General features: G+C 37.9%; 2 protein-coding genes across 2 annotated transcripts in view; both read left to right on the plus strand.

The window, feature by feature from the left end:
- The window catches only part of LOC135721194 (uncharacterized), a 37,736-nt gene that overhangs the window by 6,102 nt on the left and 11,615 nt on the right, over positions 1-20,019 (plus strand). The window contains exon 2 of the mRNA XM_065243379.1: positions 15,369-15,686. Within this exon, the coding sequence (XP_065099451.1) occupies positions 15,369-15,686 (318 nt within the window). The remainder of the gene's footprint in view (positions 1-15,368; positions 15,687-20,019) is intronic.
- On the plus strand, positions 250-4,851 carry LOC135721256 (uncharacterized). The gene is made up of 4 exons (XM_065243448.1): positions 250-295; positions 1,866-2,035; positions 2,150-2,218; positions 2,327-4,851. Exons 1-4 carry the CDS (start codon positions 250-252, stop codon positions 4,601-4,603), a joined length of 2,562 nt encoding a protein of 853 aa, XP_065099520.1. The 3' UTR covers positions 4,604-4,851.

A 20,019-nucleotide genomic window follows, 5' to 3' on the forward strand; every position in this document is an offset into this window, starting at 1 on the left:
ATAAAGCTTACTTTTTATAGTCATGTATTGAAAAAAGTTTTGATATAGGCGGTATTATAGGCTAATACATTGGCCTATCATCGACAACAAACAAAAAAAAGAAAGAAAATAAAAACATCTTCATATGTTTTAGTCTTACAAATACACATTAATTTAGAAATTTATAACAAAACAGTAATTTAAAGCATTATAACGATATAATTATATAATAAAAGGCGGATTTACCTTCACGATACTAAGTGACGGTTGATGAATGACGTGCAATGGTGTCACTTGAAACGGCTACGCGAAGCAAGTAGGCGTCGATAGGCACGTTCGACTTCATGCGGCGCTGCAAGAATCGACCGCCGGATGACGTCAAAGTACCGCGAGATCGATTCACCAAATAATACGGAGGAATTTGCTTTAACTTGCTCTCGCGGAACTTTGACGTCATCCGCTGTCGGTTCTTGCGGCGCCACATGAAGTCAAACAAGCTTAATGAAACACGTCACCTCAGTGAAAAGATTAATTTACCGGTTCTTTATGTAAGTTACACGTGCTTCTTTTTCAGGGTGAAAGATCTCTTATTAAAGCGTAACTAAACCGTCACGAGTTTTTTTTTTTGGGCCCAACATCCAATAGGAAAATTCAACTGCAATAACCGTTCAACCTGAAGAGGGCAGCCCTACATATATTATAGTATCGAAGCACTTTATATCCAAATGTCAAAAAACTTACTAAAATCAATGAACAGCACTAATAAAGCATCATTCTTACAGACCATTAACTATAAAAAGTTGGTTTAGGGTTTAGTTACTCTTTAAAACACGGAGTTATTCACGACCAAACTTTTCTTTTTAAAATAAAAGATTAATTACCGGTTCTTTATGTAAATTACACGAGCGTCTTTTTCAGGGTTTTTTTCAAGAAATAGCCTTCTGAAATAAAATATGTCTTCCAATTAACTAAGTCAATTTTGTCAAATATTCAATTCAATTCAATTCAATTTTATTTTATTTATATAGCGCTTTTCACAAAAGTCAATTGTTTCAAAGCAGCTTTACATAAATAGAAGCAGTGAAAAGCACAGAAAAACGACAGATAGCACAACAAAATACATGATAGCATGAGCAGTTAAATTTGCTGCGGCTATGACTCAATATTATAAGAGCACGTAGTACTAAAGCAACGTATAGAAGAGGAAGATAGGTAAAGCCCAAAAAGGCTGCCTCCCCGGGGTGAAAAACCCCCTAGGAGAAAAAAAAATACCCAGATTCATTATTGTAGGCATTTTTAGGAAATGTTCTCATTTGGATTAAGCTATTTGGGTAATGCAAAAATATATTCTTTAAGAAATAACACTATCATGTTTCTTTTTGAAGGATATGGAGTATAAAGTGTACTTAAATGAAGAGGCACCTGTTCCCGCAGCTACAAAAAGGCGATGGACACAGAATATAATAGGTTGCTGAATGCAAATAACTGTATTTTAGGCAATTTGTTTCTTATTGTACAATTACATATTGACTTACATTAATCAAATAAGCATGAAATCTGCTTTTTTCTTCGTCAGGAGCAAAAAAGAGAAGATCATACAAGACATGGCTTATTCCCGATATAGTTGAAGTAATTCAGGTTTTAATGTTGGCCTCAAAACATTTTCAGTGATAAATTCATGGCCATCAAGAAACCGTGTCTACATGCTCCTGTATGTTTACAATTTCATACTTATAGGAAAACATTTCCAATAATGACAGTGGTGACAATATCAGCAAATTTGACAGGAACTGCCCTGATGATGCTCATGTGAGAATATGCTTTTTTATTTTTTTTATTTTTCAAAGTTAATCTTCTTTAGAATTGTGCTTCCTTGTGGTCATAAGGTTGGCAATTCTTTGATCCTTTATCAGCCAGCCCAGAACATTTACAAAATTTAAGTACATGTGTAAAACTAGTGGTCCAAGTACCTGTACATGTCTCACAGGGAAACTTTTCTACTGATGAAGAGAATGAGGTCATCAGCGATGCTGATGGAAACTTTTCAGATGCTGATGTGAGAATGAATTTCTGATATTTTTTTAATCCAATGTTTTTTACATACATTTGTAAATATCAGTGTTCATATGGATTTTGTTTTAATGTGCAATAAACGCACAATTTCTAACAGGAAGGCTCTTCTGCTGATGACGAGGGTGATGTTTTTAGCACAGCTGATGAGAACTTTCCACAGACTCATGTGAGAATAAAGTTTAGAATATGTATCTAGTCTATAGCCTCATGCTTTTTTTAAAGCACACACTTCTTTATGTGTCAGCCTGTAATTAGTGCAATATTTACTTTCTAGATTGTCAGAAACCACAGTGCAGTTTGTGAGGGAAGCACAGAAGAAAGAGAGGAGTGTGCCAGTGAGGAAAAAATATATCCAAATGCCAAAATCACTAATGAAGAATCTCTGCTGTGTATACTTGCCTACAGCCTCAGGCATACAACATCCAAAGTGGCTTTGAGTGACTTGTTAGATCTTATCAATCTCCACTGTCCTGATTCAACCAATGGTGTTCCAGATAGCTTATACAAGTTCATGAAATCCTTTCACTGTGACACTTTTGAAGTCCAGTATATTTGCCCATCCTGCCAATTTTTCTTTGGTAATGAAATCCCCACCCACTGTGCTTCATGCAATTGTACCCCAGGGTACATGGAAAACCTAATCAAATCTGGCTCTGTCTTTATTAAGTTATCTATTTCAGATCAGTTAAGAGGTAAATTTCAAGATACAGATTTTTGTGAGTCTTTGAATTACAAATGGTCAAGGACAAAGCACAACTCACAAAATGTTGAAGACATATTTGATGGTACTATGTACAAATCGATTGATGCACTAAATGACCCAAAATTGACGAATATTTCAGTGTCCTGGAATGTTGATGGTGTTCCAATTTTCAAATCTTCTCCTTTTCATATCTGGCCACTTCAAGTCACAATCAACGAGCTCCCCCCTAATCTGAGGGCAAAGCATGTCATTCTTGGCGGTTTGTGGTTTGGGCCAAAAAAGCCAGAAATGAACTCGTTTCTGCAATCATTTGTTAATGAATTGCAAAGTCTTGAAAACCAAGGGTTACCTTGTCAGTGGAAAGGTGAAAAATCAGTAGTCCATGTATACAGTTTGCTTTGCATTTGTGATTCAGTGGCTCGTTGTGCTGTACAGAATGTCAAGCAATTTAATGGAGAGCATGGTTGTAACTGGTGTTATCAAAAGGGTGAAGTTGTAGAAAAGGGAAACGGGTTTACAAGGGTTTACCCTTTGCAGTCAACAGAGCCAGAGCTGAGATCACACAAAAAACACACTAAAGATGCTCAGCAAGCTGTTGATTCTGGAACATGCATAAATGGTGTAAAAGGTCCATCTCCTCTAATGCTGCTGATGTTTTTTAATATGGTTTCTGGATTTGCATATGATTACATGCATGGCATATTACTTGGTGTTTGTCGCCAGCTGACTACCCTATGGTTTGACTCCAAATACCATACAGAGCCTTGGTACATTGGAAGAGAAATCGAGCAAATTGAAACAAGGTTACTTGCCATTAAACCACCTTCAAGTATAACAAGACCACCCCGTTCAATTTCTTTGCGCAAATATTGGAAAGCTTCGGAATACAGACACTTTCTCTTATTTTACAGCCTTCCCTGTTTGTTCGGCATTTTACCCAGACAATATCTTGACCATTTACTACTTCTAGTGCAGGCTACACACATTCTCCTTCAAGATTCAATTTCCTCCCATGACATTGACAAAGCTGATGGCCTTTTAAAAGCATTTGTGGACCGTTTTGAGTCTCAGTATGGAAAGTGTCATGTGTCTTATAATGTCCACATACTTGTACATGCAGCAGCATCTGTGAAAAATTGGGGTCCTTTATGGAGTCACAGTGCATTCTTATATGAGTCCCAGAATGGACACCTTCAGAAACTCTTTCATGGCACACAAGCTGTACCAGAACAAATTGTTAACATGTTTAACCTTTACCAACATGTTCCACGACTCATTGCTGCTGTATTCAATGATGAACAAACACAGCAAAGCAAAAGCTTTGTTGAAAAAATGTTGGGAGGCACCAATATTGTGAGAAAGTGTATTGGTAGTTCTAGTGTGATGTTTCTTGGATGCCCACATGTACGACAGCCAACCCCAAGAGAGTCTCATATCCTTCAAGAGTCAGGTTTTAGTGCAAATAAAGCGTTCAGTTTTTATTCTAGGGCTGTGGTTAATGGCAGGCGAATTCATTCAAAAGGAGCAAAGTCTTTATCTAAAAGAATCAACCATGCAGTTCAAACCAAACATGGGTCTATAGCATTAGTACGATCATTTATAGACGTAGGCAATGCGCAAGGAGAGGGTCATGCCTTCATTGATGTTATGAAAACAACAAGTAATGACATCAGCAAAGACAGAGAATCAGGGATAACAGCAACAAGCATTTTAAAAGAAAGAGGGATTGACTCAGTTGAACTTATCAAATGCACAGACATACATTCAACCTGTGTCTACCTCAAGGACCTACCAGGTCTTGCAAATAATTTTTTTTGCATCCAACCAAATAGATGGGAGTTGGATTAAAAACAAAATAGCTGCATCTTCATGTTATAAAAGGTAAAAATGTACAGTATACAGACTCATATCTCTTGAATGTTGACATGTCGTGGATGTTTGCATAAATGTATCATTTTGAAATGATTTAGAATTTTTTTTATAATTGCCTATTTATTCTTACTCTTAATTTTTTTAATTTACTTGTTAAGACTCATTGTTTTGTCCCATTGCTGCCAACAGCCAGAGCATAATATATCAAAAAATAGTTCCATGAAATGTACTTGAATCTAATTAAATAAAAATTGTATTAAACTACAGTAACTATCGAGTTTTATTCTCTAGTCTAAACAAAACCTGTAGGTTTTTTATATTTATTTTTTGACTTATTTATTTTTCATTTACAGGAAAAACTCCTGTAAGCAAACATTTTGTTTCTGAGTGAGGTGCACGGCAGTCCTGCAGGACTTTATAATTCCTGCAGGACAGCTGTGCAGTACAAGTGAAAAATCCTGCAGGACTTTATAATTCCTGCAGCTTTAAAAAAAAAAATCCAGCAGGATTTTATAATTCCTGCAGGACTGATGTGCAGTACAAGTGAAAAATCCTGCAGGACTTTATAATTCCTACAGGACTGCTGTGCAGTACAAGTGAAAAATCCTGCAGGACTTTATAATTCTTGCAGATTTAAAAAAAAATCCAGCAGGATTTTATAATTCCTGCAGGACTGATGTGCAGTACAAGTGAAAAATCCTGCAGGACTTTATAATTCCTACAGGACTGCTGTGCAGTACAAGTGAAAAATCCTGCAGGACTTTATAATTCCTGCAGATTTTAAAAAAAAATCCAGCAGGATTTTATAATTCCTGCAGGACTGATGTGCAGTACAAGTGAAAAATCTTGCAGGATTTTATAATTCCTGCAGGATGCCTGCAGAAAAAATGAAAATCCTGCAGGATTCCTGTAGGTTATTTTTGTAAGGGTTAAAACGCATAAAACAGAAATTTGCAAAAGTTAAAACGGAGAAAACGGAATTTAGGAGAAAATAAAATGGATTTTATAGGGCCCTACAGGCGATAGTTGTTTTATTGTCATCATAGTTTCAAATGGACTCTATGAATGGGGGCGCATGAGGTTCTGGTGAAATCTCTGGATTCTGGACTACTTTTGCCCAAACAGCAAAAAATAAAAGAGCATAGCTAATTTGTTGAAGCTTGCTTACGTTATATAGAAATAACTTATGCTCAACACATAATACCATATTGACATTTAAACGTATGAAAGTATATTTTCACTGTAGTGCCCTGCAGGTTTACTCTACATGGCTATTGCTGAAGTACAGTCCTACAGGAACATGTCCCATTGGGCCCACACTTTGCCCACAGTTAGCCCACATTTTACCCACAGTTAGCCCACACTTTGCCCAATTTGCCCACAGTAAGCCCACACTTTGCCCAATGTGCCCATAGTTAGCCCACACTTTACCCACTGTGCCCACAGTAAGCCCACACTTTGCCCAATGTGCCCACAGAAAGCCCACACTTAACTCAATGTGCCCTCAGTTAGCCCACACTTTGCCCACAGTTAGCCCACACTTTGCCCACAGTTAGCCAACATTTTACCCACAGTTAGCCCACACTTTGCCCTATGTGCCCACAGTAAGCCCACACTTTGCTCAATGTGCCCACAGTTAGCCCACACTTTGCGCAATGTGCCCACAGAAAGCCCACACTTTGCCCACAGTAAGCCCACACTTTGCCCACAGTTATCCCACACTTTGTCCAATGTGCCCACAGTTAGCCCACACTTTGCCCACACTTTTTCAATGTGCCCATAGTTAGCCCACACTTTACCCAATGTGCCCACAGTTAGCCCACACTTCGCCCACAGTTAGCCCACACTTTGCTCAATGTGCCCACAGTTAGCCCAAACTTTGCCCACAGTTAGCCCTAGGGGTGTCACGATTCTCCAAATCCTTGATTCGATTACATTTTCGATTCTGATGTCACGATTCAATTAGATTCTCGATTTTTAAATGATTTTTTTTTAAGACAAAAAATGATATGCCTTTATTATTAATATTATTATTATTATTATTATAGTTTCACATTAACATGCACATTGCGTGCTTTTCCTCGCATGGGGGTTTGTGGGCTTTACTTTACGCTAGAGAGCTTGTAGAGAGAGAATTCCTTCTTGCACGCAGATAGACTTAATGCGCGCATCTTGGACTCCTATTATCTGAACTAAAACCGGTGCGTCATAAGCAGCTGCGCTTCTCTCTGTCTCACGTGCACGCACTCTCGCATCTGTCCAAAGTCTAAACATAAACTAAAGTAATAATCCTTACGTATTTGTTCAGTTTTATGCGTTTCATGCGAGCTGAGGCAAACTATACCTTTTGTTTAAAATATAACCCGCTGCATCTTGGCGGCTCTCTCGTGCACGTGCAGAGAGCTGCGCTCTGTCCGAAGGCAGATCACTAGGTAGTAATCCTGTTTATGATATGCATTTCAAGGAGCTGTAGCAATACATCCCTCGTGTTTAAAATATAAATCGCGTTCCGCTGGATGGATGTTTTTAAAGGCACTTCTGAGAGTTTATTTTCCCCTGCTTGGCAAGCCGACCGGACGTGACATGGGGGCGTGGCAGCATCGACGATCCAATTTTTTAATTCGAAGTTCGAGGTTGTGACTTAATTTCGATCGATTTCGATTTAAAATCTTTTGATTCAAACTTTGCCCACAGTTAGCCCACACTTTTTCAATGTGCCCACAGTTAGCCCACACTTTACCCAATGTGCCCACAGTTAGCCCACACGTTGCCCACAGTTAGCCCACACTTTGCTCAATGTGCCCACAGTTAGCCCACACTTTGCCCACAGTTAGCCCACACTTTGCCCAATGCCCAATTGGGCAAAGTGTGGGCTTACTGTGGGCACATTGGGTAAAGTGTGGGCTAACTGTGGGCAAAGTTTGGGCTAACTGTGGGCACATTGGGTAAAGTGTGGGAACATTGGGCAATAAATAGGCACCCTTTTTTTTTTTACAAAAAGTCAATCATGATTAATCCAAGTAGGTGACTAATTATAAAAGTTTTTTTTTACATTTTAAAATTGTTTTTAGCCCCAATTATTAAAATACTTCAAATGCTTTATTTGAGACCTAGTTTTTATGTGCTTAAAGTCTAAGCTATATAGACAGTGGGCTTGCCCATAGTAAACCCATACAGGGCCCCTAAAGGGCAAACTACTGTGGGCCCCACATGGGCTAACCCGCATTGGGCCCTTTGGGGGTTTGGTTTGCACGGGCATGTTTGCTGGGACATGACTCGCACAGGAAACACCCTGTCCTGTAAGATTTTTATCCAGTCCAGCAGGATTCCTGCATGGTTTTTGTAAGGCGAACGACAAATGCGCATCACAGAGCAGCCGGTATCAGATTTCATTTATTACTGTCTAGAGCAGCAGTGGGCAAACTTTTCTTACTTGAGGGCCGTGTCAGGATTTGAAATAAAGATGCCAGATACTATAACCAACAAATGTAGCTTTATTTATCCAAAATCAACACTCAGTTACCACTGTACTATATACTTTCATCTTCACCCTACTGTTTTGAACACTTTTACTACTATCATATAAAAAATTAATTAATCTCTTCTGTGCATATCATGGAAATACATACACGTTTAAAAAGAATTCTGAAGACAACATCATAGTATTACAGTCTGAGTAATACATTTAACATTTTCTGTTTTCATTTTCTTAAAGGGGCCCTTCCACATAAAACCGTTTTTACTTGTATTTTTTGATATGTGTTATGTCCATATGTGTTTGTGTGGGGTCCTGAATGTGAAAATTAAATTCCACCTCCTCTGTCAGCTCTAGCCACTGAAAATAAATAAGCGGAGAAATCAGGTCAGTTAGAAAAGATGATCAGTGTGACGTGGAACTGATCGAGGTCATTAATATTCATGAGCTCTCCAACTTGAGACCGCGCCCACATAATACGTGTAGTTCAGTGAGTTTTTAACAAGTTACAACAAGGATGGCTGAATGTCAACCGTACCGTATTTCGGTCATTGTATTTGTTGAGAGACATCTTTCCTATCAAACTTAGGAAGCATACCATTTGCTCTGTGTTTGGATGTTCAGAGGAACGCTGGAATTAAAGAGAGACTGCGATTAAAAAGCAATGCTCCTCCATGTATTGCATCCGGACAGAATGCCGCAGCTTATGTGAGTAAAACACTTTAGTACTGTGTCATTATCAGTGGCTGCCGGTGACTTCTTCCAAGGGACGCAAATTCATGCGAATTCATGCTGCACACGCGTCAAAAGGGTTTATGTGTCACTATCAGTGGAGGCCGGGACTTCTCTTCCGAGGGACACGAATTCACACAAATTCATTCTGCACACGCGTTGAAAGGGTTAATGATAAACGACACTTGTGTGTGCGGTTGTGGGTGTGCTACTGCACACGCGTCGAAAGGGTTTACAATAAAAGACACGTGTGTGCGTGTGTGTCAAAAGGGTTTTGACCATAGACTGTAAAAAAAGTAGTGAGCAGGAAGTAAAGCCCCACCCTCGCAGAATGTGCATGTCACAGCTGTCAATCATGACATGACACCACTGTTTTTATAGCATTAAATAACTAACTAAAAACAAAGTTATTTTTAAAACAAACACTTGAATTTACATCAGCGTGATTAAAAACTACAGTAAATGACAGAAACCAGCTTTGGAAAAAGATAATTGATGTGTAATTAAATTGTTTAGTTGGTCTCAAGTCCCATTGAATAACATGGGGAGGCGGGGTTAATGAACTATACTGCAGGCTTGTGCACAATTCAGAATTTCAGAATTGGCCTCCATTCAATTCATGAATTGGAATTTGAATTGAATTGACTCTCGCTTGGTTTTGAAACACACAGGGTGATAAAATGTGTGCATGTGTGTGTGTAAGAGGAAACTCTGTCTTAAGACACTCACTTAACAGTAAACTGATTACACATGAGATTAAATAAGTATTGAAAGTTAGTTTAACTACGAAAAACTGTTATCCAATCATAGCATTGGGCGTTTACTTCCGAGTCGTCAATGCGGCTGGCCCATCAAAATGGATAATTTCTTGAACCAGCCTCAAAACCAGGGTACAAAATGGGCTATTACTTATTGCTTTTGATGTTTTTGGATGTAAAAACCACGCGAACGTCATGAGTAGACCTCAGACAACAGTATAAAACAATAAAAACGACCTTTAAAGGGACAATAAGTAGGATTTACCACATCTAGTGGTGAAATAGTTTTTTGCATTCAAACGAATAGTGCTCTCTAGCGCCTCGCCTTTCCAAATTTGTGTTGCAGCTACGGTAGCCTTTATGTAATCGCTGATCTCCTTGTCCGTTGCACCCGGTTCACATGTTCTGAACGAAAACGTGTTGGTAGGCTAGTGCTTTTTGTCCCTCTCTGCTATTATAGTTTATCAATATGGTGGAATGACATGGAAGCCTCCTTGGTCTTACCCGTTCAATGGAAGTAAAGAGGAGAAATTCTAAGCTTACAAAGAAAAGTCAGATCACTGGCAGAAGTCATCTGACACCAACGAGGATATATTTATGAATAACGACATTGATTTTGACTAATAAAACACTTAAAACCCTACTTACTGTCCCTTTAAGGGCAAATCATTTAATGTGCATTGGTAGATAATTATTACATATCACCATGATGTTAATAACCGAGGTAAGCAATTTTTTGTTTTTCAAAATGGCAATACTTAATGCCAAATAACACATACCGGCTTCTGTCTGATGTTGGTGAACTATTTTGCTGTCCATTCGGTTTTAAACATGGAACATTCAACATTTATTTAAACATCATTCATTTATCTTTCTATTTTGTGTCTTTTGGACGTTGATGGTATTACATCGAGTCATTCTAGACCAAAATTCTACACTGTTTAATATAATTATAAACTGCTTTGCTGGCTGGATAAATGTTCCCAGCGGGCCACATTTGGCCCCCGGGGCTTAGTTTGCCCATCTCTGGTCTAGAGTGTCCAAGGCAAGCTGACAGACCAGACACAGGAGCCACGTGCTTACTCGTTTTTGTTATAATATACATATATAACATTTAATATAAGGGAGATTGTTTTGCTGTTGTGTTTTTATTAATAATATTAAACCCTTTTCAAGCAGCACTTTAAATGGAGAAAGAGCCGGTTACTCAGCTTGGAATGGTGGATTTCTGTCAAAAGTACCTGCGCACACTGGCTCAAGCACTTAATTAAACCAGCTATTGCACTTGCATTACGCGCGGGTTCATTAGTGATTTAATACAGCGTATGCAAGCCCTGCATTTAAACAATCGCCTCTAATTCAAAAGTGAAAGTAAAATGCGCACGTCTACCTCGCATTTATAAGCCCCTCCCACATGTTGATACCAGGATCACCGGGTTTGTCACACGCTGAATAACTGGTGGGAAAGTTCTGTCACCAAAACATCCCTAATGCGCATTGCGTGCTTTTCCTCACATGAAACAGTTTGTGGGCTTCACTTTGCGCGCGATAGCTTTAGATGTAACTAGGGGTGCTCCGATCAATGCCGATGTACACTAATAATACATGGCCGATAACTATTCTGATAAGACAGCCAATATTATTCACAGCTATTTCATGTACTACGGCTTTTGATCAGTAAGTCCTTATTGATCTGAAATCACAATTAGTTTGAGTCGTTTATAACATGCATTTGATAAAGCAACACTCATCAAACATAATCATTATACATATTCTTCATTATAATGAAAATACCTGAAAAGGTTTGAAGAACAGCAATATAAATATATCCGTGGCATATATGCGTGTCATAGCTGTATGTGGATGGTTCTTTTTTTGCAGCGCATATTGAGTTTGCACGAGAGCGCCCTTTGGCTTTTGGATGTGCCGACCTTCACCGTAATTTATTGAGAAGCATAGCAAGCATTATCGGCCGATTAATCTGAGCATACCTATTTGTAACATGCGGATTCCTTCCCCCACACATTTAACCCTTACGAATGCGTGTGTCTTGGACTCTTGCTCAGACCTGAATGCATGCAGCATGGACTCCTTCTACCACCTGAACTTGTAATGCGCACGATTCTGACTCTTCCTTGCACATGAGAGGTTGTAAGGTGTGCAGGGGTTTAAAACCAGCAAGTGTTTTGTTCCCGCTCCCTGATACACATTAATTTCAGAGCGCCTGTGCTTTAATGACACGCTCGGATTAATGGCATCAGTTTTAAGAAGGTTGCAATCATGACTAGGGATGCACCGATCCGATATTCTGGATCGGTTTCGGGGCCGATCCGGCCTTTTTTGCTGGATCGGATATCGGACTAACAAGACCCATCCAATTCCGATACTGCGCGTTACCCATGGTTGTCACTGACAAGCGATTAAAACGACAAAGTATTATAAAAGCACCACAAACGTTTTTATGCACTATAATCAAAAATCATCTTACACTCAATAGCTTCATGTGAAGGAACAAACGAACATTTAAGATATTAATGTTCACAGAAACACTGTAACTTACTTGCAAACTGAGTTAATCCACTGATGAAGCGGACGGATGAAACGCGTCATTCAACACACGCACACACAAGATAACTGTAGGCTTTATTAAAGATCTGATTTTATAAAGTCTCTGTAAACTGTTGGATGGATGCAATTCAGTATGTGCTGAGCACACGATGCATCTAATCTCTTTGTGTTTTAACAGTTATGAACTTAATTTTCCATTGTGGAGCAAGGATTCCCATGTGAGGATGCTTCTAGAGCAGGGGTTCTCAAAGTCCGGACTCCGGTCCGGATCCGGACCCGACGGCAACTTGATCCGGACCCGCGTCCACCTCATATTACAAGTGCATTAATTTCTATGTAATTGATTAAATGTGTGCATTTGCTATTTTACAAATCCATATTAAACTTGTAAACCATTCGTTTAGTTCTTTTTAGATTTAAGAGTATTCCTGGTCCGAAAATAAAACGAGTTATTTAAAAATGTCCTGTGTGACGCTGTAGCCATCACACCCAGTTATTATGCACAGCTACTTCATGTACTACGGCTTTTGATCAATCCTTACCAATCACTGTTGGTTTGAGTCGTTTAAAACATGCATTTAAAAAAGCAACACTCGTCAAACATAATCTTATACATATGCTTTATTATCATGAAAATACCTGAAAAGGTTTGAAGAACAGCAATATAAATATATCCTTAAGACATTTCCTGGAGCTCCGTGTGTCTGGTTCTTCGTCTGCAGCACATATTAAGTTTCTGCCCAAGAGCGCCCCCTGGCTTTTGGATGTAGCGTCATTTCACCGTAATTCATTAAGAAGCATAGCAAGAATCATCAGCCAATTTATAGGTGCACCCCTAATTTTGGTCAGTGTCTCTGCCTACCAACCACACTTTTTTTTGCCATGGTTTATGCATATGATGGAGAACAAACTGTGCCATTTCTCTAATTAGGTTGCTCTGTATTTTGCACCTGGTTACTTTTGGCATATTTCTTGTGTTTATTTATTTATTTTTTTAACTTTACATGCAAAATACACTTATGTTTTTCCCAAACTATTTGTGTTGATTTGTTATATAAACAAATGATTTACATAAAGTTTTTCCGGACCTATGAAAATTATGGGAATTCAGATTTGGACCTTTGAATGTAAACTTTGAGAACCCCTGTTCTAGAGCATCAATGCTGCGCCCAGGAAGCACAGTATGATTTAGGTGCATCAAATCTGCACCAGAAATGTGCATAAAAGGTCCGGTTAAGTGCATAATTCCCAAAAGAACCATCTGCACACTAAAGCTTTTTTTACTGTGACTTTTTGTGCAATTAAGGAAAATATATTTAGCATACTTATTTGATCAAACGTGTCTATTTTATTTTCTCCTAAAAACTGCCATGGTTAATAATTACTAATGTTCTGTAACTTGTAAATCATTTAAAATTATTGGGTTTTACATTTAAAATTATACTAGATGTAGCAGAAAGCACTAAACACATTTAACTAGAGGCAGACACTACTTGATTACTTTTACAAGCATCTGCGCTTTATCAGAGTGTTTGTCTTGGGAAAAAATTTACTTTACTAAAAATGTTCACTACATTCTAAAGCATAGAACCATACTGTGTATTCCTTTTATATTGCATATTAAAATTGATTTAATACCTAATTACATAAAACTTGTGTACTTTTACTTTCTTGAGTGAAAGTACAAAAGTTATTTTACTTAAGTAAAAGTAAAAAAAAATATTGTAGATGTTTAATGTACTTAAATATTAAATATAAACCAAAAACTTGAAATTATGAAATGTAGTGGAGTAAAAATTATGATTATATGCTTTGGAATGTATGTTGGAATGCCTCTGCATTTAACATTGTGCGTGCGTGCCTTGCGTGCGTGATTTAAATTGTTCAAGAAAAATAGTATCGGATCGGCAGGTATCGGCCGATACTCAGAATTCGGGTATCGGAATCGGATCAGAGATGGAAAAAGTGGTATCGGTGCATCCCTAAGATTCATGACAGTGTTTCCCTTATGCCAAGTTCAGACTGCACGATTTTCAAAGTAGTCACACATCTTTTCTCACTGCACGACTATCTAGGGTAGGGCTCAGAGCTGCTGTGTTGACACTGCACAAGTAATTGGGTGTCGACAATTCTCTCTGATTACAGATTACGTGAGCATGCGCACCGATTTGCCTGTGATTTCAGACATTTGTCTGTCACTGAATCAAAGTTAGGGCTGAAATAGTGCAATCTGCTGCAGGGAACTACACTGCGACCAAAATAGTCACATATGCGACCTTTTGAAATGCCATTGCGACCCTAATTTTTAATGGGTCGCAAATGTATCACTGATTATTTTTGTACCTACCTTATGTTTTAGACAATATGCTATGATTAACTATGACCATTTATTAAAACAGAAATGTGTATTTTAAGAATACGTTTTATAATGTGCTCTGAGCCTTAAACACATCAAGTTGGCTTCATTTTGCATGCAAGCACGTTGTGTCTCCCCTGATGAGTGTGTGTTTACATGATCTCTGTTTCTCAATGAATTGGGTGCGATGCGAAGCAAGCTCAGTGTCACATTGTATCCTTCCATGTTTCTGAACTTGAGCAGAGTTTTACCAACTACGGAAGACTCGGGACCCGTACGGTTTCGGGTCTATATTTTAAATAGTCAGTTGGGTCCGGGTCGGTCCCAGTTTTATTACTTTGGGTCCTGGGTCTGATTAATTTGATTTATGTGCAATCCCTGAGTCGATTGCAGAATGACTGGATGTGATCAGAGTCATTCAGAGCTATCGCACCAGCTCGTGCAGTCTCAAGCGTGCCTCTGGTTTCCATGGAAAACTTTTAATCAAGCCTGTTGCACTGAATTATAAGCATTTTAAGCAATTATAGCTCAAACTGGCAAACAGTCCTTATTATGTACGCTGACTGAAGATATAAAAATGCAAAGCAGTAATGTTAAGTCACCGTCAAAGTGACAGCAAGTAGACTTCTGTATCTGAAATAATGAGTGGATTAAGCGCTATTAATCTCTGAAAGAGAAGCACTTTTACTGCTTCTGCTCTATCTAATAAGTGTAGAAAGCCAAATTGCACCCAAGTAAACCCAAGTATATTTTTGTTCTGTGGGAAACACTGAATGGTCTTTTATTGATCTTTGTATTGCCAGTGTTATAGAAGTGAGTTTAATTTCTGTCATTGTCTCTTTGTGTTAACAGGTGGTGTTACAGATAAAATCGAATCAGTGTCATTGTATGAGGGAGATTCTGTTACTCTACACACTGATATTAAACTACAGAGAGATGATGTGATCGAGTGGAGGTTTGGTGATCAAAAGTATCTCATCGCTAGAATCAAAAGGGTGGCCAATTTACTCAAAATATTTGATGATGTTCTTGATGGGAGATTCAGAGACAGACTGCAGTTAAATGATCAGACTGGAGATCTCACCATCACAGACATCACAACTCAACACACTGGAAACTATATAATGGATATCCACGGAGTGAAGTTTACAACAAAGACATTCAACATAAGTGAGTATCTAAAGCTTTACTGCTATATAAATGCAGTCAATTTACCATTCACAAAACCCTTGATTTGGTTCGTATCATGGTTTTAAGGTCATGGTTTTCGCTTCTGTACGGTTCTTGTTGTTATTTTTTCTTTTAATTTTGAACAGTCCAGAAATGTACTTTAGCATATACAATATATAGCTTAATTATCCACAATTTAGGATACAGTATTAAAAAGTTATGTCATGTAATCATGCGCAAACTGTATTTGACTTTAAGCACATTATTGGGACCGTCTCTGAGGAAAGCCAGGTGAGATTTTGATTCACAAAAAGACATTGATTTTTAACATGCTTTTCATTTATTTGGCAAAAGAAGAGAGAATGTGTATTGCCATCTACATGCCTTTTTAGCACACAAAGATAAGTTGCATTTATCAAACTGCCAACTTCAGTGTAGCTCTAAGATTTCTCACTGAGAGGCTGCTTAAGTTCCGCAGAGAGTAATTCATTTGTTTTCATCGATCGGATCGCAAGTGGACAAGAGAGACACATCACGTTTACGCCTGGTATTTAAATCCATCACTTTTGTCCACTTTCGACCGCTTCTGTTTTGAATACTGTGAGGGGGTGGTCTGTGAGACAGTGGGCGAGCTCTCTGTTGTCATTTAAACATGAGCGGCAGTAATGATGAGTTTATATGGACGTGAACTAATATTATTATGTCAGAGTCCACTGCTTGTCTTGTAAGTAAACATGCTGCACAGTGTTTTGTACATGAATATGTTAAAGCTTTCTCTGATATTTCAGAGCAATTGATAAAATAAGATGAAATGAAATGAAACTATGCGGAAGTCTGAAGCTTTAGTTTATCAATGAAAGGCTAAAAATAGCACTGTACACCGTGTGTTCGGGCCAGAAGTCAGAAAAGACGTAAAACATTGTGTTCAGTACCTCAGATTAGATAAATGGTTGGAGAGAAGGCGATCTCCTGTGGCTGTTCGAACACATTCAACCCATGGACTGCAGTTCTATCATCATAGGTAACATAAAATAAAAATGTTTCCACACACCAGACGACGCTGGCGCATACTCCAACTCTGGGCAGACTTCCTTTTCTCTCCCAAGTCACTCTTTCGGGTGAAACGAAAATAAATCTGAGGTCACATACAGGGCACGGTGCTTTTGCGTATGCCATGAACTGTTGAACACTCTCCTATCCAAGACAAGTGAACTGAACGGTTCAGATTTTTTTTAATGAACCGTGCCACCTCGATCTTATTCCTTATTATTCAGCACTCAAAATGTACAGTATACAGTAATAGATATTTGTAAATGTGATAGTAATGATAAAACATTCAATGGTAAAATGAACACATCAGTACAGTTAATGTAAGATAAAGAAAACTGTCCTGTAACTCGCATCTTCTTTATGACACATTAACAACAACCACAAAATATTAATTTAACTTTCATCATTATGTGTTTGTCTTTATAAAAGAAATTTTACTAAATCAAAAATCTGAAAATGGTCAAAAACCTCTTTGGTCAGGGCCGGCTCTAGCCCTTTGGTTGCCCTAAGCGAGATTGAGTTTAGCTGACTTTAATGATACACTCTAATAAATTACACATACAAAAATGCTGAAATTAATGTTCAATGACAAATCATGACTCAAAAGGGATGAACAAAAATTACTTGGAGAGCTTTCACACACCGATCCTTGAAAGTCTCATTGTTCTGCTTATGTACGTAAAACCTTAGGTTAAAGTAAAGCAGCCAATCTTAGTCCTGCAATGTATACATTAACATCTCATAACGTGTCATTTGAGAAAAAATATAAAAAACACACAGATGTGTTTTCTGACAGTTACCGGGGCTCTGCGATAACCTTTCCCCAAGGAGTACATGTGGTCCTAAATGAAATAAATGAAAATGTTTAGGAGCACACAAAGAAATTTAAAAGGACAGTGAAAAATGTTGATTAAACTGCTCAGTGGTAGTTGTGTAGGCTGTCAAAGGAGGGAAAGAAACCTATTTTATCAAAACATTCTTCATTTGTGTTCCTAAGGATGAGTGAAAGTCTTGCGGGTTTAGAATGACATGATGGAGAGTAATAAATAAATAAAGACAGAATTTTCTATTTTGGGTGAACTACCATGATCCAAATATTACTTTTAGCCTACTTCAAAATATATAAAAAGAATGAACTTTGCTTGATGAATAGATCGCTCATCTGTCTTGAAGCGTATTGAAGAAGTGTCCTCATATCTGGCTATAACATTTTTAGCACTTTTTTTAGCACTGTCACTTGACTCTATCACTTAAAATCCAGCAGTTCCCACACATTCCCACAAAATTAACTTTCACGTTTGCCAATTTTACTTAATTCTTTCAAGTTGTGATAACTTCAATTCAATTTAAATCAATTTAACAATGTGGACTTCATTTAATCTAGTTCATTCAACAAAAGGGTGTGTCTTGTCCGCTTTACCAAAACAGACTCGCATCTAATTGGCTAAGGATTTTGCGGTGTATTATGGGTAATTGTTGTTCTGGCACCCTCTTGCAAAAGTGTAACACCATTAGATAGGTACGTGAGTAACGAGTGGCCAAATATGAGTCAATGAACTTGTTTTAGAACAAAACAAACAAACGAACAAGCGGTTTGGAATGTAACATAGCATTTCAAATATGTTTGATTAACTGTATTAAAAAAAGGTTTATTTGATAAGTTGTATTGTGTAGCTACACTCTGATTGATTGATTTGGTGTTATGGACTTAACTCAATTTTTATTTGTTGACTCTAGGATTGTTAAGTTTACTTTAACTTCTTTTGTAAAATAAACTAAATTGTTGTTTGTTCAGATTACTTAAATTGCGTGGAACCTATGGAAATAATATTTTTAATTTAATCCAACTTATCATTTTTTGAGTTTTTCAGTGATTGGCTCATGGGTTGTGAATCGTTGCTCTCATTTAAATAAAGTTACGTCATGTTATGTTCACATTGGGACCGATCGTGACCCGCATTTTCCTTGCTTTCCATGTGAAACATTACGACCTCGTCCTCTTGCATGGTTTCCATGTGAAATCAATGGTATGGTTTGCTTCATAGCGCTGCTGTTCAGTGTATTGAGAACAGCCCATCACTCGCGACCTGTGCTCTGACATGATTTTACAAGTAACTATTTTTTTGGCGCAAATGCGAGTGAAATAGCCGCACTGTAGAGCCCTGGTTAACAGCCGAGTAAAACTTGTCAGCATCTGGCTTTTTAACAAGCTATCAGTAAACAAAATAGAATGTGTGTGTCTGAGAGAGAGAGAGAGAGAGAGAGAGAGAGAAACTTGAGCGTGAGCTGCCTCAGATAGCACAGATAGCCACAAATGCTGCACCATGTTTTATCTTAGCTCCTAGTCTAAAAAATGAGTACATTCACAGCATTTTCTATGTGTGCATTAATAATCCATTGCCATTTATTATATGTGCAAAACAAAAAAGTATTTTTATAGGAAAAATTAATTTTCACACAGTGAAAATAACACTATTTGTCACAAACAGCAGCTTTGTATGTAACTTAAAAGGGTTTTCTGTAAAATGATATAAAGATATTGCATTTATTCCACTGTATTTGGTTATGGGGACACTTCAAATGTTTTTAGGCAGAAATGTTATACAAAAAGAGTATTATTCCTCCCTTCAGTTAGAATAGAATAACTTTTGCATAGATTATGATAGAGAAAAAAATCTGGAATCAAACAAAACTGTCTGCAGGTTTCGTTACCACTCAGGGCCAGAGTTATAAACTTTTACATACAGACTTTAGAAAAAACATCTAATAAATTTTTGTGTTTATTAGAGGACTGACTACACATACAATCATGTTTAGCACTTTCAACAGTGTTTTATGAAATTTCAAAGGGTTTCCTGTAGGGCTGCACGATTAATCGTTTTTGAACCGAAATCGCGATGTGAATGGATGCGATTTTCGAATCGCAAGAGCTGCGATTTTTTTTTTTCAAATATAACAATCATCTAGTACGCAGTTTTTGACAGTTCGCTTCATGCGCATTTTACGTTTGATGCAGTTTAAACCAATAGAGTGCATTAACACTGAGGTGCTGACTACACGTCAGATAACACCATTAGGAAAACATGAGCGAGCAGCAGTTCAACTCCTCAACAAAGTGTACGGCCATATGATTTCCGCGATGCGGAAAACACCAACAGAATCGCGAAATGCATACTAATGGAATTAACTGCACAACGCGGAATGTCATGAAGTTGGCAGGTTTTGGATTCAGTCATTTTAAAAACCCATTATAACTCATTAACCGGCAAATGAAAGGACAGAA

Source organism: Paramisgurnus dabryanus, chromosome 24 (genome assembly GCF_030506205.2).
Source record: "Paramisgurnus dabryanus chromosome 24, PD_genome_1.1, whole genome shotgun sequence".
Lineage (NCBI taxonomy): Eukaryota > Metazoa > Chordata > Actinopteri > Cypriniformes > Cobitidae > Paramisgurnus > Paramisgurnus dabryanus.